The 23,606-nt window shown below is 44.4% G+C and overlaps 1 protein-coding gene and 1 pseudogene across 1 annotated transcript in view; both read right to left on the reverse strand.

Annotated features, from left to right (window-relative positions):
- Window positions 1-1,863, reverse strand: part of CDHR3 (cadherin related family member 3) — a 58,797-nt gene extending 56,934 nt beyond the window's left edge. Inside the window, 1 exon segment of the mRNA XM_087434795.1 lies at window positions 1,818-1,863. Within this exon segment, the coding sequence (XP_087290921.1) occupies window positions 1,818-1,863 (46 nt within the window).
- Window positions 1,864-7,855: 5,992 nt separating this feature from the next.
- On the reverse strand, window positions 7,856-8,105 carry LOC101407197 (NADH dehydrogenase [ubiquinone] 1 alpha subcomplex subunit 3 pseudogene; annotated as a pseudogene).
- Between the last annotated feature and the right edge of the window lie 15,501 nt (window positions 8,106-23,606).

The raw sequence follows: 23,606 nt of genomic DNA on the forward strand, positions 1-23,606 counted from the left end.
ATCAGATTCTCGGACTCATAAAAGAAGGTGAGAGAGAAACAGTCTGCATCACAGCAGACCTTCCAAAAACAGGATTTGACTGTGGAAGTAAAAGCATGCTGCAGTGCGTGGTCTTTTGGAGAGGGAGGGATTTGAATGTGGTTTTTATAAGAAATCTCAAGTATTTCTTGCAAATCTTTCTATCTGTTCCTTTCACACATTTGATAATAAAGTTCCAAATGACAGTGGTCAGTGTGAGACATTGAGTTCCTCCTCACCTCACTCTTCTCCCAGCAACAAAAATGTCACCTCTTCACTCAAATGATTATGGTCCTAAAAGCCTGTATTTCTGGGAAAATCACAAATGTTTACTTCAAGTAAGAGTTTGAGCTGCTCAAGGCCCAGCTTCACACTCACTGTTCCTCCTGCCCTCTGTTCAGTCTAAAAGCCCAGGAGGAAAGAAGGTTCAATGTTAAGAAACCCAGTTATTGATGTGTCTTATTAGCAGATCTAAGAGGGAAATCAAATAATCATTTTCATAGATCTGGAAAAAGCATTTGATTTAAAAATCCATTTTGATGTAGAAATAAATACCCTAAATAAGAATAATAGCTATCTCCTTAACGTATAATACATTTCTATTTCACACCAAAAGCTAGCGTCAGGCTTAACGGAGAACACGACAGGAATGTACACTCCTATCATTGTTTAACAACACTCTGAAAGCACAGGCCTGGTAATTATGTAAGTGAAAGAAATAAGAGATAGAAAAATAGATGAGGAAAAGTACAAATGTTTATTATTTTCAAACCTCGAAAACGCATGAGAATCAACTAAAAACGATTATCTTACTATAATTCATTAATAGACTTCCATATATTATATAACAATCAATTAAAAGATACAAAGGAAGGAAAGATTCCATTTACAAATGCAAAAAAAGAAAAAGAAAGAACTAAACATAATTAGAATGTGCAAGATCTATATGAAGGAAATCTTAAAATACTCCTGAAGAAAACAAATGAAGACTTGAATGAGTATCTAGAACCCTGTTTTTGGATAGGAAGCTTCAACCTCATGCATAATAATCGCTAACATTTACTAAGCATTTACTATGTATCAGACACTCCTCTGAGCATATCACTCTCTAACTCATCAAAGATGTAAATTATCCCTAAATTAATCTGCAAATTGAACATGATTGAATTCCATACATTATGCATATACTACCTATTCAAAAATAAGATTTAATTTAAAAAGCTCAATTTCAATAATCCAAGCTGACAACATTAAAAGGATCACCCAAGATTCTTGAAGCTCTTGAATAAGGAAGAAGGAACGCGAGAGGCACTAGGTTGAACCTTCAGCTCTTCTATCAGAAGACATTTTCTTTGCTTAAGACTAAGACAATAGCCCCTCACACCTTGTTTTCCCATAAGAGGATTTGCCAACCTCCAGTTGCCCCCAAAAGGCTCCAGAGGAAGGCCAGAATCTCCACAAAGACTGACTTGACATACTCACAAAGCTCTGCTATGAACATCGTTTTCCCAACTTTAGCTCTTGGAAGGACTTCCAGCACAGGCCAGTTAACAAAGAGGGAGAGTGAAGTCTGTACAAACATAGACTGGACTGCGGCTTATGTAGCCACCCCTCTTCTCCAGAGGACCCCTAGCCCAGCCTCCCAGGGCTCCCTGTTACTGCATCATCTCATTCATCAGTGCAGAGAAGCCCAGGTTCAACAAGGCCTCCCACAGGCAATTTCCTCTTTGGGGACTTGATTACCAAAAATATCATGCAGACTGAGTGGGCCAAGCAAGGTGGCAAAATGGCATTCCTACCTGACACGGCACCCAGGAGAACCAGGAGAAGGACTGCGTCCTGCATGTTTGATATTTCACATCTGTGCATGCTTCCAGCATATCATCCAGGAGCTGAAGCCTGCCTCACACCCAGAGTTTAGTCCAGATGCCACTCATCTTCCCCTCCTGGTTTTGTTGCTACACGAGAAATCAAACAGAGGCTTTGTGGTAACTAAAGGAGACTCCCAACACCACAGGACTGTTTGCTCTTTGATTACCTGCTTCTGTGACCACAAGGTACCCAAGAGGCCAAGAAACCAGCCCTGGTCAGCTGAGTCCTCCTCAAAAGTCCACACCCACCGTGTGCCTGTACAGAGAGCCCCAAAAGAAATCAAAAGAGCAAAGAAAGAGTCGAGACACTGAGATGACCGTAAAGGCTGGACATAATCATAATCACCCATGATGGTCTCAATCGCCCTGTAACCAGGCATTTTGTCTTTCTTGGAAGAGGTATGGGGAAGTGGGAATTTCTCTGCTGTCCTGAATTGCTGAGTAGGACTCAAAGCCGGGACCAGACCCAAGGCAGCTTCCTGACCACAGACACCACCCTTTGACTCCAACCATCACTCCAGCCCTCCAGGAAGTCTGTGGAGGAAGGGCCTCCGGGCCTCCAGGCCTCCAGGCCTCCAGGAAGTCTGTGGAGGAAGATTGTGGAGTAGTGAGGCTTCTGCCCACTGGGGAGTGATGTGGGCCGCCCCTCAGGGCCAGGACTGCCCTACACAGTGCTTTCTTGCCCCATGTAGCCCCGTGCCAGGCTTGAAAGCCTGGCGAGTGAAACACGGCCTCCACTCAGAACAGGAGCGATGGCAGCGCAGAGGGAGGACGCCGGTGGCGCAGCCCGTCCCCTCGCCGTGGTGCGGTAAGACTAGCAGTAGACACAGCGGAAGGAAGCCGGACTGGGACCCTCTCTCCTGCTCCTCACACGTGAGAACCACCTGCTGGGGAGGGGAGCCCCGCAGCTCAAGGCTGGTGGCAGGAGGGGGATGGGGCGCATTGAGCCAGACCCTCCCCATCAGGGCGTGAGCAGCGGGAACCCCCACAGGGCCTCTGAAGCCCACATCTGCCGCGCAAGTGGATATGCAGAGGTCACCACTGGCCAGTGAGTCAGTATGAGCCAGGGGAGCCGCCACGACCAATGGAGAGAGACAGCAAGGAGGGCCAGCGAGGGAGCGACACTCATCCCCTTTCCTCTCCCTCCTCCCCATCTTCCCACTCCAGCGCGAAGCGGGAGGAGGCCTCGAGGAGCCAGACCACACCCCACCCCGCCCCAGGCTCCCGACTCAGGGTCCCAGCTCCGGCTGTGGCAGCCTTGGTGCAGGGGAGCGGCAGGAAGTGAGATTGAGGTCCGTTTGAGATGGAAGCTGTGAAAATTATGGTGGACTATGAATACCTGCAAGTGACCCGGAAGCAAGCTATTAAGGGACAAGAAAGGGAGATTTAACCTAGGTGGGTTAAAAACAATGACTGGAGGAAAAATGAAACCATTTCAGCTTACATGCCCCTGAACTGAGACTGCTAAATAAGCTGGTTATTGCCCCTTCTGGGCACAAGGCTCAGAGAGGGGGAGTGACTTGACCCCATTAAGCCGATAGTCAGTGGCCAAGATGGGACTGGTCGCCTCCCTTCCCAAACCTGGGCTGCCAGGCTGTCTTCTTCCCCGCCCATCACGTCCACTTCCTGGCCCCTCTCACCTCCACAGCGCCACCTGCAGCCTCTTTTTCATTTTGCAGCCACCACTCAGGTTTAGGGGCCTGGCCTCTGGCCTAAACTGTCTCAATAGCATCCACTGCATCCTCCAGGAAACTGTCAGGTTAATTTTCCAAAAGCACAATTTTGATCACTCACTTTCCTGCTGAAAATACCAAGCACCCTTTCCCTTAGGAAAAGTTAACTTTTCCTGTATAGAGCAGGAAGTAAGATTTGGAACGACGGTCTGTAGGTTTCTGTCTGAAGGATGTAGATGGCAAAAACCATAGCTTTTGCTGTGTGACCTTAGGCAAATTACCTAACCTTTCAGAATCTCAGTTCCACTTCTATAAAGGAATAATACTTGCCATGCAGCATTATTGCAAGCAGTCCATGAGATAATGAAGTGAAAGAAACTGGCCCACAGGATATGCTGTAGCGACACGATTTTTTTCCTAATGGTCCATCCATAAGACCGTGGCAGAGGCTGAAACACAGTAGGTACTCAATAAACATGGGCCAAAAAAAAGATGAATAAACAGTTGCCAAGTTACCAATTCTCACCTCTCAGTTTTTCCTGTCATATTAGTTACTGTAAATAATGCATTTCATTATGCATAATTAAAGCTGAAGTGATGGCTCAGATTAAGTTATGGAAAACGTCAGAATAATTAAGCCTTTGAATTCAAGAAACCCACATCTGTTTAATTTTCAGCCTGACTGCACGGTGTTCTTCATGTTGCCCTGTTTTCACCAGGATAGGGTGAGTCTACCCCCCTCCTTCCTCTCCCTGCTCCAGGGATCATAAGGGTCATATTTTGAAATTTGTTGTGAGTTTTTTCCTCCCGTAATTGCAGCTTCTGTTTCCAGCCCTGAGGTTGTTTCTGCCATTATGATGTTCTGTTGTCCATCTGTCAGCTACTATCTCCTTCTGAAAGCATGTGGTCCTGGCACCAAGAACCCAGCTGGGCCAGAATCACACAAGACGGAACGGGACCCAGAGGCCCCTGGCTCTCTTGTTCCTCACTTCTGGCATGCTGCGTTCTCCTGGTTCCACCTGGTGGGATGAATCGAGTGGCTCAAAGGCAGGGCCGGAACCTTTGGGGCAGGCACCCCTCCAGCTTCACATGAAAGACCTGGGGAGCCTGCTCCCACATTGTGTCCGGCCCAGCAGGCGTTCAGGCCCTTAAAGTATTTAAAGGGACTTTCCCGGGATCCAGCTACTGCAAGTGTCTACTTTGCTGCAAAGGAGTTGTGTTCCAAAGATTCGTTGACTTAGAACTTGGAACACACTTTCCTACAGATGGATTGTTCGTAGCCTACCAACGCTTGCATAATCTATAATGTACTCAAGACATTATAGACTTAAGGTGAGAAGTAGAAGCAGGGGTGAATGTTCAAAAGTTCAGCTCCTTTACAGAGGAAATGAACAGACACTTCTCTAAAGAAGATATACAGATGGCCAATAGGCACATGAAAAGATGCTCAACATCACTAATCATCAGGGAAATGCAAATCAAAACCACACTAAGATATCACCTCACGCCCGTTAGAATGGCTATAATCACCAAGACAAAAAACAACAAATGCTGGAGAGGCTGTGGAGAAATGGGAACCCTAATCCACTGCTGGTGGGAATGCAAACTGGCACAGCCTCTATGGAAAACAGTATGGAGATTCCTCAAATAATTAAAAATAGAAATCACTTATGATCCAGCTATCCCACTACTGGGTATCTACCCAACGAACCTGAAATCAACAATCCAAAGAGGCTTATGCACCCCTATGTTCATCGCAGCATTATTCACTACAGCCAAGACACAGAAGCAACCCAAGTGTCCCTCAACTGATGACTGGATAAAGAAGATGTGGTATACATATACCATGGAATACTACTCAGCCATAAAAAAAGACAAAATCGTCCCACTTGCAACAACATGGATGGGCCTGGAGGGTATTATGTTAAGCGAAATAAGCCAGAAAGAGAAAGACAAACAGTGCATGATCTCACTCATATGTGGAATATAAACCAACACACAGACAGACAGAACAGTTTGGTGGTTACCAGGGGCAAGGAGGGTGGGGGATGGGCACAAGGGGTGGAGGGATGCATGTATATGGTGACTAACAATAATGTACAACAAAAATTTCACAATAAAAAATTTGTTCTGTCTTAAAAAAAAGAAAGAAAGAAAAGAAAAGTTCAGCTCCTTTAGCAGTTCCATGGGCATCGGCAGCTGGCCAGTGAACCTGGTCGCCTTTATATCTGTGGGGAAGCTCTGCCCATGGTTCCCATTAGTCCAGTCCTGGAACTATGGGCTTCAGGGAACCAAACCCTAGGACAGGACACTCAGGAAGGACACACCATGCAAGCACCCCTACCTGGCTTCAAGCCCTCCCGGCCAGGCCCACACGCCCAGTGCCGGCGGCCATGCGGAGGGGCGGAGCCTCCCGTAGGAATGGAAACGAGCCCCTCCTGTCTCCTCTGTGGGCCGCGGTACCACCCGGCACACCGCTTGGCCACTGTGCTCCACCCCCGTTCTCTCACACTGTGTCCAGCCGGCTTGGCGAGCGTTTCCAGGCCAGAGAAGCTCTTGTACTGCTTTGCATTCCAATTGCTTCCGATGTCACACTGTGCCAGATGCATCACTGGTGCTCCAAGAAACTGTGGAATTAACTGAATTTAGTTTATCCTTCCTTGCTCGGTGCCATTCTCTCTCCCACCCCAAACACCCATCCAGTGAGAGCCCCTCAGCTGTCGTGGGGAAGGAAATAAAGTTCCACAGCCCTCCTGACGTCGGGAACCCCTGGAGTACTCAGTCCTGGCCCTGAACACCATAGAGGTGCTCCTCTGAAGCCAAGGCCCTGTAGGGGAGGAAAAATAATTTCCCTCCACCCTTCTGAGTCCTTAGCTGAGACACCTGTAATAAAAGACAGATTAGCAGGAGAAAAACAAACAGAAGTTTCTTAACATGTATACCTCATGTACACAGGGGAGACACCCAGGGAAAAGTGAGAGACTCCTGAGGTGGCTTAGGATTCAGGCTTACATACCATCTTAATAGGCAAAGGGGAGGGGGCATGTAGATGATCTTAGACGAGAGAGAAAATGACGTTTACCAGAGCTGAATGGGCCCTGAGAAGAATAGATGGGAGGTATGATAGTGTGTGACAAAGTCCGTCTGGGTGTGGAGTCCACTTCTGGTCTCCTCTTCTGTGGTAAGAGTCAATCTTCCCTGCTTCATGGGACCCCCGGAATGGGGGTTATGACAACTGAATTCCTTTTGGAGGATCTGTCTTTAGGCCGATGGGGGGAGTTCAGAGAGAGCCTCGCCCTGTATTTGTTGTTTTTCAAGTGCCCTCAGCTCAAAATAATCAATATAGCAAAGCAGCGTATCCTGGGCTGGTGTGTCCTGCACAGTTATACTTGGGGGTGACATATTCTGCTACCATTCAGCCCTCAGGACCCACTGGCAGGGCTCCTGCCCTGGTGTCAGGGGTGGAGGAGTGAATGAACATGACTTCCCGGGGGCTTAGCCCCACAGGACTGCAGGAGACAGAACTCCGGAGGCCTAAGGCACTGGTCAGCATGGTCCTGGGCTCAGTTCACACCTCTAGGAAACTCCAGATCATTCTTATTTGTTATAACAGCTTTATTGAGATATAATTCACGTACCATACAACGCACCCATTTAAAGTGTACAATTCAGTGGTTTTTTTAGTATATTCACAGAGTTGTGCAACCATCGCCATAATCAATTTTAGAACATTTTCATCACCCCCAAAAGAAACCCCACACCCCTTAGCAGTCACTCCCCATGTTCCTCCAACTCCCTTCTACAGCCCCTGGCAACCGCTAATCTACTTTCTGTCTCTATAGATTTCCCTGTTCTGGACATTTCATACAAATGGAATCATACAACATGTGGTCTTTTGTGACTGGCATTTTTTACATAGCATAATGTTTTCAGGGTTCATCCATGTTGTAGCATGAATCAGTACATCGTTTATTTTTACTGCCAAATGATGTTGTTCCATTGTATGGATATCCCACATTTAATTTGTCCATTCATCAGCGATGGACATTTCGGTTTTTTTCCAACTGTTGGCTATCATGAATAATGCTGCTATGAACATTCCTGTACAAGTTTTTGCATGGACAAAAAAAGTTTTTGCAGAGATGTTTTCATTTCTCTTGGATAAATACCTAGCAGTGTAATTGCTGGATCATATGGTAGCTCCGCCAGATCATTCTTTTTTTTTTTCTGGGGTTTTCACATGCTTATTGGGGGTCCCAATGGAGGGGCCCTCCTCCCTGTCACCAGAGGGGCTCACAGTTTCTTCAGCCACTCCAAGCTTGGGCTCAGGGGCTCCTGGAGGTGGCTGGCACATTCCCGTCATCTTGCAGGGGCACTAGGTAGTTGTAGGGTGTGGCCTGGTTGATCAAGATGGCCTGATTGGTGTAGAGACTGAGTAGGGGCAGAATTACCACATAGCAAGGCCCCTGATGGTGAAGGACACAACCGGCACTGGCTCCTTGGCCCAGGCATTCTTGAGAAAGGCAGCGAATCTCGCGGCCATCTTGGTCTTGATGGCGGCGGCTGCCACATCATTCTTGTGGGCAAATACCTAACTCTACTTTGAAGCCAGTTTCTTCTAGTGTCCGTTGTTGGCCCTCCTAGAGTCCCTGCCCCAAGCTGTAGTCCTCCTATTTAACCTCTCCACCACCTTGTTCAAACATCTTCCCTCCACTGCTCACTTCTTCCCCCTTTTCCCTCTAGGCGGCATTCATTTATTCATTCAACAAATATTGAATGTCTACTGTGTGCCAAGCCCTGCTGTGCATGCTAAGATTATAACACAGAATAAAACAAAAGGAGCTGGAGAAAAAAAATCCCTGCCCACACGGAACTGACACTCTGGAAGCACCACTCCTTCTGTCCATCCAGTCAGCCAGCACTCCTGTAGAAGCCTACTATGTGCCAGGCACTGTGATGGGCACCAGGACTGTAAGGTCTAATATGTCACGGTTCTCCCATCAAGGAGCTCAAACCTCGTCCAGAGACAAACTGGTAAGCCCACTGTTACAGTCAGGTGGGCCAAGTGCTGTGCTAGAGGCCTGCACGGGGCTGTGGAGGCATGGCAGGGGGCAGGGAAGAGAATCCAATTCAGCCTAGGAATGGGGCTGTTGGAGAAGGTGTCCAAGGGCAAAAGGAGCTGGAGAAATGAGGGGGAAAGGCCACTCCAGGCGAAGGGAATAGACAGGGTAGAGATACAAAATAGCAGGGCTCACCCCATGATATTCTGCCAGCTGACTTATCCCAGGTGGAGATCAATTTTTTAAGAAGAAAAAATTATTTTTTTAGATGGGTGATACATGCACACAATATAAAATCCAAGTATTCAAAAGAGTAATCAATGAAAAGTAAATCTTCCTGCTCACCCCTGTTCCCCAGAAGCTGTTTACCTCCCCAGAGGCAATTGTTATTGTCAGAGTCTTGAGATCCTTCCAGAGACAGTTTGTGCATGTATGAACATATACTCATCAACATAGTCTTTGCTATAGTACAAATGGAAGCATATTACATACTCTGGACTTTACCCAGGTTTTTCTTTGTCTTAATATATCTTGGAAATTGTGACATATCAGTTCATGTAGAGCAGCCTCATTCTTTTTAATAACTGCATAGTAGTCTGTTATATGGATGTGCCATATATAATTTATCCTGTCCCTTAGTGATTGATGTTTTCTTTGCTTCCAATCTTTTTCTGTTACAAATAATGCTGTAATAAATATCCTTGAACATACATAATATCACACCTGTGAGAGTATATCTATAGATTAAATTCCTAAAAATGGAATTGCTGAATTGAAGGAAATGTGCATTTAACTTTTTGACAGATGTTGCGAAAATATTCCTCAAAGGGGTTGTTCCAATTTATGCTTCTACTAATAACATGGGTGAATGTGGAAGAGTCCCTCAAAACCTAACCAGCATAGTGTTATAAGACATTTTACTTTTTGCCAATCTGTTAGGCAAAAAACAGTCTCCCTTTTCAATTTGCATTTCCCTTCTCAGGAGTAAGATTGAGCATCTTTTTCCGATATTTAAGAATCAATAGTGTTTCCTTTTCTGTGAATTGTCTGTTCATTTCTACCATTCTTCAACTAGACTGTTGGTATATTTCCTACTGGTTTGTAAGAAGTCTTGATAAGTTAAGGAAATTAGCACTTTGTCTGTAATGTGCTTTACAAATATTTTTCCCAGTTTACCATTTGATTTTTGACTTTATTTATAGGAATTTCTGCCATGTAAGATTTTTAATTTTTTTTATGTAGTCAAATCTATCATCTTATGTTCTATGGTTTCTAGGTTTTGTGTACTACTTAGACAGGACTTCTCTCTGAGGCAATTTTTAAAATTTCATATTTTCTTCTAGTATCTTGCTATGGTCTGAATGTTTCTGTCCCCCTAAAATTCATATGTTGAAATCCTAATGCAGAACCCAATGTGATGGTGTTAGGAGGTGGGGCCTTTGGGAGGTGATTGGGTCATGAGGGAGGAGCCCTCAGGAATGGCTGTTATAAAAGAGGCCTCATAGAGGCCCCAAAGAGCTAGCTCCCCTTTCTGCCACGTGAGGATACAATCAGAAGAAGGCCCTCACCCGACCACGCTGGCACCCTGATCTCAGATTTCCAGCTTCCAGGACTGTGCGAAATCAATGTCTAATGTTTATAAGACACCCAGTCTGTGATATTTTGTTATAGCAGCCTGAGTGGACTAAAACATACTTTTGTGATTTTATTTTCAAATGTAGGCCTCTGATTTCTTTCAGGTTCCTTCAGGTGTGAGGTAGGATCCAGTGGGAACTTCTTTTTCCAGCAGCTGTCTCAGAGTTCTCTGGAACCAGCTTAGCCAGAACCCTCCTGATCTGCTCAAAGACCCAGGGGCACTGGAATACTTTTTCTTCATATCTGAAGAGTGGTTATGCTTGGGATAGAACTGTGAGGCTGAGGAAATGTGCCTCTAGCATGTTTACTGCACCTGGAAGAAAAGAGGGGGAAAGTTTGCGCCAGCCCAGAACAAGCCATTCAAGATAGAGTTGGGACTTTTGCCCCTGCAGGAAAGAATCAAACCAAGACCTACTTTTTCTCCATCCCTTCATTTGCATGGATGTGGATGACTGGATGTTCTGTGCCCGTCACCTTTGTACATAGTAATCCCATCCTACACAAAGCACTGGGCTACGTAGATGGAGGGCTGTGTTGTCAGTGTCACTAACCTCTGTGGGCACCAAGAGTGAGGCTGACTCTTCAGGCTGAAGGACTCAGTTCTCTCCCAGCCTCTCTGCCTTTGCCTAAGCAGAAGCTATGTCCTTGTTCCACTCACCTGCCCTCAGGTGACAAGACCAGAGAGAGCCTGATGACAGCTATGAGCCAGATTTAAACTCATTGTCCTCTCGTTAGCAGTTCAGGCTATGAACCACTTCATAGCATCAGGAGTGGCTGAACATAACAACTGTTGGCGAGGGTGCAGAGCAGCTGGAACTCTCATAAACTGCTGATAGGAATGTAAAATGGTACCACCACTTCGGAACACAGTTCAGCAATTTCTTAAAAATAAACCTACTACCAAATGTTTATCAACTGATGAGTGGATAAGCAAATGTGATATACACATACAATGAAATATTATTCTGTCATAAAAACACTAAGAGCGAACCCTAAGGTAAACTATGGACTCTGGTGATAATGATGTGTCAATGTAGGTTCATCTGTTTAACAGATATACCACTCTGGTGGGGGATGTTGATAATGTGGGAAGCTAGTCATGCATGGTAGCAGAGGGTATATGCGAAATCTCTGTACCTTCCTCTCAATTTTGCTGTGAACCTAAAATTGCTCTAAAAAAAAAAAAGAGTCTTAAGAAGAAAAGAATGAAGATACAACATGAATGAACCAAAGAAAACGTTATGGTAAGTGAAATAAGCCAGTCACAAAAGACCATGTATTATATGACTCCATTCATTCGGACGTCCAGAATAAGGAAATCTTTACAGATGGAAAGTAGACTAGTGGTTACTTGGTGCTGGGAGTGTTGGGGATGAGTTGCTGGAGGAATAATAGCTAAGAGGGCTTCTTTTTGAGGTGGTGAAAATGTTCTAAAATTGATTGTGATGATGGTTGCATAACTGTGAATACATTAAAAGCCATTGAATTGTACACTTTCAATAGGTGAATTGTATGGTATGTATATTATATCTAATTTATTAAAATGAGTTTTAAAAAATAAACCTACTGTACAATGCAGCCATTCCATTTCTAAGTATTTACCCAAAGGAAATGAGAACATATGTCCACACAAAGACTTCTACATGAATGCTCATAGCAGCTTCATTCATAAAAACCCCAAAGTGGAAACAACCCAGATGTTCGTTAACTGGCAAGTGGATAAACAAATTGTGGTACATTCATGAAACAGAATACTGCTCAGCAAAAAAAAAAAAAAAGAAATGAACTACTGATACATTTAACAACATAGAAGAATCTCAAAATCATGCTCAGCAAAAGAAATCAGACACAAAAGAGTATGTGCTGTTTGATTCCATTTATATAGAATTCTAGAAAATGCATACCAATCTCTAGTGTCAAAAGGCAGATAAGTAGTTGCATGGGGCTAGAGGTGGAGGGAGAGGTAAACTGCAAAGGGGCAGAGCACTCGCCTGGGGTAATAGAAACGTTCTGTACCTTAATTGTGGTGGTCATTTCATGGGCATCTACAGTTGTCAAAACTCATCAAGTTGTACACTTTGAATGCACACAGTCCATTGTACATAAATATACTCAAACAACAATTTTAAGAGGACATTGTAAACTGTAAAGTATGGATGTTTATTTACCAGGGGTAGTGGGGATACCTGTGCACCTTTGGGAACGTCAACTACTCCCTGTCCCATAATCACCTTACAGGTAAAATTAAGTGGTGGGACTAGACCACTTCACAAAGTCTTCCAAATTTTCCTATCAGCCTCTTCTGTGAGCATTTATTGAATACCTACTGTGTGTAAGGCACTGTGCTAATAGTGGAAGTACATCAATGAAAAAGCCCTTGAGATGCTAACAAATTAGCTTGGAGTCTCTGATATAAGCTTCCACTACAAATCTGTCCCGCTATTGAGGAGGGAAACAAAATATGCTTTAATAAGTATTTTCCTGGTACATTTTTTGCTATCCCTTTATTCTCAAACTTTCTGTGTAAATTTTTAGGCATGATTCTTGATTAGTAGGTTATACCTTGTTTTTTTAAAATTCAACCTAAAAGTACCTTTCTGAAAAAAATAACTCAAATTTACACTTATTGTGATTAATGGTGTATTTAGTCTCATTTCTACTCTTCTCTTCTTTTTGCTATAATCAAGATTTTTCTTTATTTTTCACTTTCTCTGACAGTTGTCTTTATTCCCCCCCCCCATTAATTTGGAAAATATACATTGTATTTCCATTATTTTTGTGATTTACATTATTTTAATATAATACATAACTTTATTTTTTCCAAAAAATGTTAAAGATCATTTTTATTATTATGTTTCTCCTCTCAACACAAAGACCTTAGCTAGTTTTTAACTTTCCTCTGAAACTCCCCCTCGAATTTTCTGTTTCCTATGTTCTTTTTTTTATTATTATTTTATTTTTTTATTTATTTATTTTTCCCCCCAAAGCCCCAGTAGATAGTTGTATGTCGTAGTTGCACATCCTTCTAGTTGCTGTATGTGGGACGTGGCCTCAGCATGGCCGGAGAAGCAGTGTGTCGGCATGCGCCTGGGATTGAACCCGGGCTGCCAGCAGCAGACCGCCACACCCAACCGCCAAGCCATGGGGCCGGCCCTCTATGTTCTTTAGAATTAAGTTCCTCCTTGTCTTTAAACACAAACAACGGGTAGTGTTAAACCATCAATATTGTTAATACTTATATTTAGTGAGATATTTTGCAGATTTCTTTGCACCTTTTCAGGTCATGTATCTCAGTCCTTTTCTCTAGATTCATTTTTCTTCTTACTTAATTCATTAGTAGTTCTTCCAGCCAGATCAGTGGGCAATAAGTACTTTATATGTCTGGAAACATCTTTTATTTCATCCTCACTTGTAAGTAATTGTTTAGCTAGGTATATAAGTCTAGGTTGACTGTTACTTTTCCTCCACTCGTTGAAGATATTTTCTCCCTGTTGTCTGCCATCTGTTCCTACTCATGAGTAGTTTGTGGTTAGTCTGATGTTGTTTTTGGTTTTTGTTTTCAGAAATCTGTCTTTTTTTTTCAGGTAGCTTTTAAGGTTTTCATTTTATCCTTAATGTCCTACAATTACAAAATTCTAATTTTGCTGTGAGACTACAAGATTAGCTATTCTTGAAGGCCTATTATAACTTCCTGGTTTTGAAAGCATGATAAGTTGATAACTGTTTTTGAAAGCTCAAATGATTTATCGCCAAGTGAAACATCTATTCATTGAGTAGATAATGGTATTATTATCAAGGACTTTTTTTGTTATATATTTTCAAAACCATAGTCATAAGTAGATTTGATACAAGTCCCTATAGATCAAGACTCCTGCTGAGTAGTATCAGATAACCTGACTTACTGCATTTGAAACATAACTTTAAAACAATAAACAAAATTCACAAATAGCTTATGAAAATCATTGTTATTATTTCATCATAATCATTTATAGGTATGTCTCATTAAAAAATTGATCTTCAAAGGAAAAAAATCTTAATTTTCAAAGCATATAAATAATAATATGGGTTCTTGCAAGGCAAAAATTTAGAGTTGTATTGGTTTGGTTGATTTGGTTTGGTTTTACTCGGCTTTGAGGACTTAGGATTTTCCACCTTTTTAAAAAATTAGTATGCCCTCTTTGTGCAATCAAAATATTTCAGTTCACAAAAGTCTAGCTTAATATGCATCTTTTCAGAAACATATTATCCCTTAACGTGAGATTCTTTTGTTTGAGTGTGTGTGTGTGCATGTGAGTGTTTGTGTGTTTGTATAGTGGGTAAACCCACATTCAATAAATAAGTTCCAATTCAAGTAGTTGGGCTTCAAACAGCCTTCTATGCCCCTGTGGGCCCTCTCTAACTCACATTTAAAGCCTCTACCATATTAAAAACAACAAAACTTGGGGCTGGCCCAGTGGCTAGCGGTTAAGTTCGCGTGCTTCACTTCAGCAGCCTGGGGTTCACAGGTTCGGATCCCAGGCATGGACCAACGCACTGCTTGTCAAGCCATACTGTGGCAGCGTCCCATATAAAGTAGAGGAAGATGGGCATGGATGTTAGCCCAGGGCCAATCTTCCTCAGCAAAAAAAAAAAAAAAGAGGAAGATTGGCAACAGATGTTAGCTCAGGGCTAATCTTCCTCACAAAACAAAAAAAAACTCTTTGTCCTCTGAGCTCCTAACAGATTATTACAAGTTTTCTGCCCATCTAATTAATTATACTCATAGAATTTCCTCAAAACACTAGAAAATGTAAAAACTGTGTTGGAATTATAGAATTTTAGAGCCTGAAAAGATCACAGAAATCTTCTAGTTGGGTGTTACACAAGCTTTGCATTTTCTAGATAAGAAAACAGTTTACATGACTTGCTCTAGCTCACAAAGCCAGTTAGCAGAGGTCCAGGAAGGGATGCAAGGCCCCTGGGTTCTCAGCCCTGGAATCTTTCTCCTACTCTAAAAATGTTGTTGATAATAGTAGGGAGAGCACAGCCACAGCAGTAAATGTGTGTATGTCACTAACATATGTCTGAAAGCACTTGCACGAGCAGGTAATGCCTTCTGCTGTGCATTGACCATTGCTTAGAGCTCACCAGTTAAGCATCTCAAGCTGCTGCCTCTCTCCCTCAACAGATAATGTGAGAATGTAGGTATTCTGTCACAGAAATCCGGCTGTGAAGAACAGTGGCTGCTTAATAGGCAAAGAACCGTAGGTGGACAGAGTCCTGAGGAAGGGCCTGAGGAGTGGGAATGGATGGTCGCTAGCCTCATGGACATCATTGTCATCACAGAACTCCCAAAGACACAGCATATGGGGGGCTTACCTGAGGGCCCCAGCTTTGGGGAGCTCTGATCCAGAAAATGATGGTCAAGGAGAAAGAGAAGTCTCGGCCAACAGGTGCTTAAAAGGTCCTTCAATTGTGCATATGCATGAATCTGCACGTGTGTGAAATGTATTACCATGAAATGAGACTTTCCATCTTTAATTCTCATTTGAACTAATGCAGAAAACTTAATCTAGCTATTTTCAGGTAAACCAAGTCAAATTTAGTGACTTCCTAGCATTCTGATTTTATAACCAAGTCATAATCAAGATTTTCTTCTCCCTCTTCCTCCTTGTCTCCGAGGCTGACACTAACGTCCAGCTGCTTTCACACCTGCCAACATGGCGGTGAGGGCTTGGGAGAGGGGTAGTAGCTGGGCATCTACTTCTTGGTGGTTTGCTGGCCTGCTACTTCAGATGAACCATATCCTGCTTGGTCTCCAAGACATCCTCCAGTCCCGTCCATGGTCTGCTCCCCTCTGATGTAGTGTTCCTCGTTCTGCTCTCAAGGCCCCATGGGCTTGCTCGCTCCCAGATATTTTACGTGTCTTACTCAGGAGCCTTGGGTATTTCCCGATGGTCATCCACACCCCTTTAGGAACACAGGAAACTCAAGATAGCTTCTGGCCCTGTATGTCATGCTGCCATTTCTATCCCACTGCTGATATGCAACAATGGAGCAAGCTTACAGTCTCCCTGGACTTCATCCAGGAAACAGGACACAGGTCCTCTCCACTATCAGATCCACAAACTTCACAGTTCTTTGTGTACCTCCACCAGACGCGCCCGCATCTGTGAGTCGGCTAGTGTAGGGGGGATTGGAAGGATGCACAACTTCCGCACTGCAGCTAACTCTCTGATTTTCTCTTCAACTCTCCTCCCTCTACTCGGGTTCAGGGTTTGATCTGTTGGCTTGGAAGTGGGGGTGGATGTGGATGGAGAGAGGGTGGGGAGAAATGGGTACTGGCTGCTCACATTTCCTTTCAGATTTTTCTTCTTTTAATGCCTAGATAATGCCTTCTGACACCAAGGAGTTTGGTGTCTTTTTTCTCTATTTCGGCACTGTTTTGATTATGGGAAGCTAAGGCCGAGGTAACAAAGTACCACAGACTGGGTGTTTCTTAAACAACAGGAATTTATTTTCTCACAGTTCTGGAGGCCAGAAGTCTGAGATAAGGTGTCAGCAGGGCTGGTTCCCTCTGAAAGCTGTGAGGAAGAACCTGTTCTGTGCCTCTCTCCTGGCTTCTGGTGGTTGGCTGGCATCACCCTGATCTCTGCCTTCGTCTTCACATGGCGTTCTGCCTGAATGCCTGTCTGTCTCTGTGTCCAAATTTCCCCTTTTTTAAGGACACCAGTCATATTGGATTAGGGCCCACACTAGGACTGCATTATAACTTAACTAATTACATTTGCAAATAAAATCATTGTGATAATTTTATGTGTCAACATGACTAGGCCATGGTACCCAGATATTTAGTCAAACGTTAATCTAGATGTTCCTGCGAAGGCATTTTTTCCGTGAGATTAACATTTAAGTCAGTAGGCTTTGAGTAAAGCAGATTACTCTTCATAATGTGGGTGGGTTGCATCCAATCAGTTGAAGGCCTTCGTAGAACAAAGAGTGACCTCCTCCGGGCAAGAAGAAATTCTGGCAGCAGACTGCCTTTGGATCCAAACTGTACTCCTTGGGTCCTCAGCCTGCCAGCCTACTTCGCAGATTTTTGACTTGCCAAGCCTCTACAATCACGTGAGCAATTCCTTAAAATAAATCTCTCTCTCTCTCTCTCTTTCTGACCTCCTCCAGGCAAGAAGGATATATATATATACACATCCAGTATGGATATGTATATCCTATTGGTTCTATTTCTCTGAAGAACCCTGACTGATACTACTGCAGTCATATTCTGTGGTACTGGGGGTTAGAACTTAAACAGATCTTTTCGGAGGACAAAATTCAACCTGCCACAGAAATCATCCAGGGTCCCATGGAATAACGTGTGTGAGGATGGGGGGCAGGCATCTTCATTAATTCTATGCACGTCCCATACTCCAGGACTGCTATCACTGCCACCAGCACCATTTTACAATCCCACCAGCAATGTATGAGGGTTCCAATAGCTCCACATCCCTGGTGTGTCTTCTTAACTCTCTTGATCTATAGGCTTCCCCTCTACATTTTTTTCCCTTGTAAAGTATTTGTTGTTTGTTAAACTGGGTCATTTTTCCTGTGGATATTCCTACAGTCTATATTTTAATGATTATATTTCCATTTACTGTTTAAAATGTTTCTATTTCCTCCATATTTCCTGTTAACTACCCACCCCAGGCAACACCACCCCCAACCTTCACTCCTTGCAGCCACACTGGTGTTGTATCTCCCCAAGAATACCAACCCCTTCCTGGCCCAGGGCCTTTGTACATACAGTTTCCTCTGTCTGGAACATCCTTCCCCTCTACTTTCCCCAGGACTTGCTCCTTTTTAACTCGCAGATCTCCGATTAAATGTTACTCTTCAAAGAGACCTTCATTGACCACCCGCTCCTGATCACTCTCCCTCCAAGCACGCTTACTCCTTTCATTCATGGTTCTTACCACAGTTTTCACTGTGTATTTCTTCATGAAGTCATTTGTTTATAGCTGATCAGACCGTGAGCGCCATGAAGCAGGGCCCACGTCTGCTTGGTTCAGGACTGTCACCCAGTGCAAGTCAGCACGAGTAACTTGTTAAACAAATGAATGAATCAACAAAGGCGTGTTGGACCTGACCTCAAACCAGTGGCAAGATTCTACGTAGCAGTCCACTCCCTGGATCCCGGACGGAGGCTGTTACAGAGGAGACAGTAATAAATGAAACACCAACTGTACACACAGGAATCAGTTAAAGCCCTGTTCACATCTCTTTGTCAAACATCATCATTTAGTGTTAAGTAAGGTCAGGCTCGTTGTTTATAGCCTCTATTGCACATCAAAAATTAAATGAATTCCACAAGCTTAAATTGTTTGATATCCAGGCAAGTGGCCTATCCTACCTCATCCCAGATGTGAAGAACCAGGAGGTGCCATTTCCTCTCGTTTTTTCTCTGTAGAATTGGGAGAAGCTAAGCGTCTTGTCCAATCACAAGGTAGGTGGGGGCAGAGCAGGAAGCCCGTGGGTTTGGCGGTGGACTGAGCCTTGAGCCCTTCTCTCCCACTTACCTGCTTTGTCACTAGGTGGGTCACTTGAACCTCCTGACTCTGCTTCCTCATCTGCAAAGTGGGACTAACGGTGCCTTGTCCACTGCAGAGCTGATGGTGAGAATGCAGGGACTGTCTGTGTGAAGCATCCAGTCCTGGCACATCAAGAACGGGATTCGCGCAGTCCACAGAGCGTTCCCGAGCACTCCCTCATTCCTACTGTTTTAGCCAGGTCTCCCTGCTGACGGGTCACGGTGCTTCCCGCCACCCCACCACCACAAACAAGCAAACACAAAAGAAGGCAGTTTTTCCCTCAGGTTAAAAATTATTACCCTTTACAACAGAACTACAAACAAGATCCTCATCGATGAATTTTCCAGTTAATGTCATTGTTCAGTTGCTTTATATCTTTTTTGTAAGTAGCTGGATATTCATTATAAATAATTTATAAATTAACTTCCTCCTCACGTACCATATAAGCTGTGATAACCAAGTTTATAGCGACAGAAACAGAAATATTATATCCTAGCTCTCTATAATAATAAGAGCAAGCATTTATACAGTGCCTTCTACATACCAGACACTGTTCTCCGTGCTCAATGGGTATTACCTCATTTAGTCCACACAACACTATGGGACAGTTGTACTAATATTATGCCCCATTTTACTAGATGAAGAAACCAAGGCACAGGGAGGTTCAGTAACTAGCCCAAGGTGACAAATCTGGGAGGTGATCGGGCCAGGATTCAAACCCGCGCAAAGCCAGAGTCTGGGCTCCGGGCCACTACACTGGTAGTCCCTCTGCCCCAATTATTGGACTCTACAGAACACCCACTTACATGATCAGCATGTGTGTCCTCTTAAAGAGAGTGGTGCTGCCCTCTCCTACCACCTCTTCTTATTCCTCCTCCTGTGTTCCTCGGAAAGAAAAGTAATTGGAAACAGCATTTCTGTCAGGGAGAGGGGTGGGGAGGAACCTACAGAACTGAGAATTAAATCTGGTTTGGTTTGGTTTTGTTCTTTCTTCTGTTTGTTGTTTGCTGCTGTAACCAGAAGACCCACTGTCAATCACTGAGCAGGCAGGGTGGGGAGGGGTCCAGGCGTCAGGAAGGAAGAGAAGGGGTTTCTGGGTCTGGACACTCCTGGCTCTCAGAGAGGGGCAGGCTCTTCATGTTTTAAGCTCAGGGATCTCCCTAACGGGCCATTTAGCCCTTGCCGATGAGCCATCCAGCTTAACTGTGGGAAGAAGGGACAGGATGAATGCACACTTTGTGGCCTTTGTCTGGGGGAATAAGAAGAGCCCCAACCCCTGGTGGATCCCAGGCAAAGGCCTGGGCAGGGGGGCTGTGAAGGCAGATTCCTGAGTCAGCCAGAGCAGCACCTTTGCAGCGAGGGGACCCCTAAGGGCAGTGGCTGATCCGAGAGCCATGGGGCCCCTTTTCAAGTAAGGGGCTCCATAGCAAAGTTGGCATGTGGAATCACCCACAAACCTAGACAGACGCCTGGGGGCAGTGGGGACACCAGCATGTGAGCCCCGTGGCCCTGCCCTCTCGCGGGTGGAGATCTCCTGGGCCGTGTGGCAAGGGGCAGTACGACTGGCCTAGTCACACAGGTCTGGACCCCTTGGCACTTGAGAATACTTGCCAGGGCAGCTAGATTGAGGGAAAACTGAAAAGAAGAAAGTTTTTATTTAGTGCCCTCAGTTTTAGACACTTCTCCAACAGGCTTCCAGGAGAGAATATTCTAGCAAACACATCTAATTATTCATAGAAGTTGATGAGTTCTCTAGGCATATGAACTTGAGAGGGGAGCGTGAAGGGGGCACAGGTAAATATAGGTTTTAACTCAGGTCTCCCCCATTCTTACCCCTAACAGGGGGTTCTGGGAAGGAACATTAAGCCTTTTCTCTTTAAGTATTTCTGACGTCTTCAATTTGGCAGAGTCGTATCTGCCTGAGTTGTCTCCACTTTTTCTGCATTTCTTATGACTGGGAATAAAGGCTCTGCCCTGTTGAAGGGATATGAGGCACGAGGGGGAGGACATGGGAGTGAGCAGCCTCCGGGCCTGGACAGGGCTGCCCTGGCTCTGCCCTGGGTGGAAGTGCACAGCTCCAGCAAGCTGGACACAGGGCTCTCTTTTCTTCATTGCTACGCCTGCTTAAGGGTGCCTGGCTGATAAGATTAGTTGATGCACCAGCGTCCCTGGGAAATTCCAAATGATGCAAACAAGCGTGAAAGGAAACACTGAGAACAATCTGAGGTTTCTGTGTACCCAGGCTGGAGGACAGTTCTGCTTTTATGAATCCTGGGGTTGACAGCTTATGCTGAGGTCTAGTTGTTATGTTGGGATCGAGCTAGAGTTTCCTTGGAGAATCTACTATAGACTAGGGTTGGTTGTGAGCTGCTTGACTCATAGCCTTTGAGCATGTGTGGTCTGCGAGGGAGACAGCACCATTCTAGACGTGGCGGCACCCAGAAATGGTGGAAGTGGCCATCGCTGAGGAAGAGTCAATTCAGACCTCCTTGGGTTGCAGCCAAGAAGGTGGTGTTTGTAGCAGATGAGGTTCCAGAGAAAGATAACGGGAAGACATTTCTTTATGAATCAAATCAAAGAAGACACATCATGTGTATATTTGAATATTGTAATTTGATTACATGGCCTTTGGCAGTGACTCTTGGGTTGGCTTAACCGACAACATGTGGTGTGCATGTGTGTACCTATGCGCACACACACACACAGGGGTGTGCATATAAGGGAATTTTCTGGCAAGATGCTGTACTACCAGTAAGTAGGATTGGGGTGGACATGCCAGAGATGCTGATCAGCGCCTGCCTATCTTCATCCTCTTCTTGGGGAATTTGTCCTCCTGCGGCCCCTAGAAGGAGGAGCCTCGTTTACCCTGCTCATATCACACCTCTGGCCACAGATGACTGGACCACGGTGCTCAACCAACTCAAGGGACCCCAGGCCATAGGCAGGGCTGTGCCAGTCGTATTTTATCTTTCTTCATTTCTCTGTCAAGACATTGACCTAAGAGACACGGAGATGGTCCAATGATGGTGGTTATGTAGAATCAAGACTGGGGAAGTGTGCCGATGAGTAAGTGGAAATGCAGAGAGAGGCAGGGGACAGGAGCAGGTACGCAGAGGGAAGGAGAGCCTGAGTCCCCATGAGAGAGGCAGGGAAAGCTGAGATCCCAACATCCCAGTTCCACTCTGAGTGAGCCAAGGAGCCACCATTGCCAGTCACTTTCCAGTGCTTGTATCCTGATAGTAACCCCCATTAAACATGAACTAGTTTGAGCAGTTTCTGTACTTTGCAACTAAATAATCCCTAAGACAGTATGACTAGATAAGATGAGATAGTGAGATAGGTGTCGAAGGCCCCAGAGACAAGCATATCTAAACGAGGATTGTTGATGTCTGATTGTCTTTAAAATCCTTCAGCAAGGTAGAGTCAGTAATGTTATGTGTGTGCTGGTTCATTTAAGCTTTAAGCTTTTTCTAAGGGCTGTCAGCTGCTCTAATGGAAAATTCCACTCCAGGGTAGTCGGCCGGTATTTTAGCAGAAAAGCCACACTGCAGAAGCAGCCACCTCATGTGCTTCTGTGATCAATGTCTCACTGGATACCTGAGGCTTTAATTAGCATAGGGAATGTCAGAAATGGGTTTTTATTGTCAAAATTTGTTCATTGTTAATAAGTATGATGAATATTAGAAATGGACTCTTGTGGGTGAAATTAAAGGTATTTAAGACACGTGGATTGGCTAAGACATTTTAGCCATGTACCATTCTTCACCATTCCATGAGCAACGTGGTAGACACAGAGATGTGTGGCCCACGTCCCCCCTTCCAGGAAAGGCTCCCTGCCCACCCAAGGAGTGTGGTCAGCAGACATCCCCAGACACCTGCTCCTTCAGGGTCGGCTTCAGTTGTAGAGCGCCCCTCACCCAAGGCCACCCTTGCTGGGGCAGCCCTTATCCAGTGATTGCACCAGGTGGAGATAAAGCCCAGCCATTCTGACCCAATGCAGACAACCCTGATGGGCAGTATTCAGTAGGTGTTCAGCATTGGGTTGGGCTCCTCCCACGTGCATTATCATTTACCTTTCCCCCTGCCCAATCTCGACTCCTTCTCCCTTCTTTGTTTAAAAATTTACCTTAGATTTTATTGAATTTAAATTTGTCCAACTAAAGTAGATTCAAATAGAGCAGTTATTATTAACTAATAGTTAATAATAACTATTATTTTATTAGCATTCATAATATATTAAGTTAGCATTAATAATTCCCTTCAATGCATAGATTATAAAGCTCCATCAATATGGAAATAGAGAAACACCTAATTACGTCGTATGCTTGATAATCTAGTAAGGGGAAACAAGTGTAGTAAGTTTAAATGAAGTGTACAGATCATCTGTACTCTGTGATATTCACTTATTTTGAGGTTTTATTTAAGCAGACCTAGCTGGCCATATGTGTTAATTGGTCATGCTATTTGCATTTGTCTTTGATGATGGGCTCTTCCTCTTCCTTTTACAGGATTTGATCCCTCAAAAACATTTTGTACCCCAAACTCTGTCTCAGCACCTGCTCCCAGAGAACCTGACTGGTGACGAACCGGGTATAGGAAACCACTGAGGCTTGTGGCACTGCATTAGTGCTGGGGCTGCCCCAACAAAGCACCCAGACCGAGCGGCTTCAACAACAGAGAGGTAGCGTCACACAGTTCTGGAGGATAGAAGTCCGAAATCAAGATGTTGGCAGGGTTAGTTCCTTCTGAAGATTGTGAGGAAAGGATCTGTTCCAGACCTCTCTC

This window comes from Ceratotherium simum, chromosome 1 (genome assembly GCF_057802395.1).
Source record: "Ceratotherium simum simum isolate JZ-2026a chromosome 1, ASM5780239v1, whole genome shotgun sequence".
Classification (NCBI taxonomy): domain Eukaryota; kingdom Metazoa; phylum Chordata; class Mammalia; order Perissodactyla; family Rhinocerotidae; genus Ceratotherium; species Ceratotherium simum.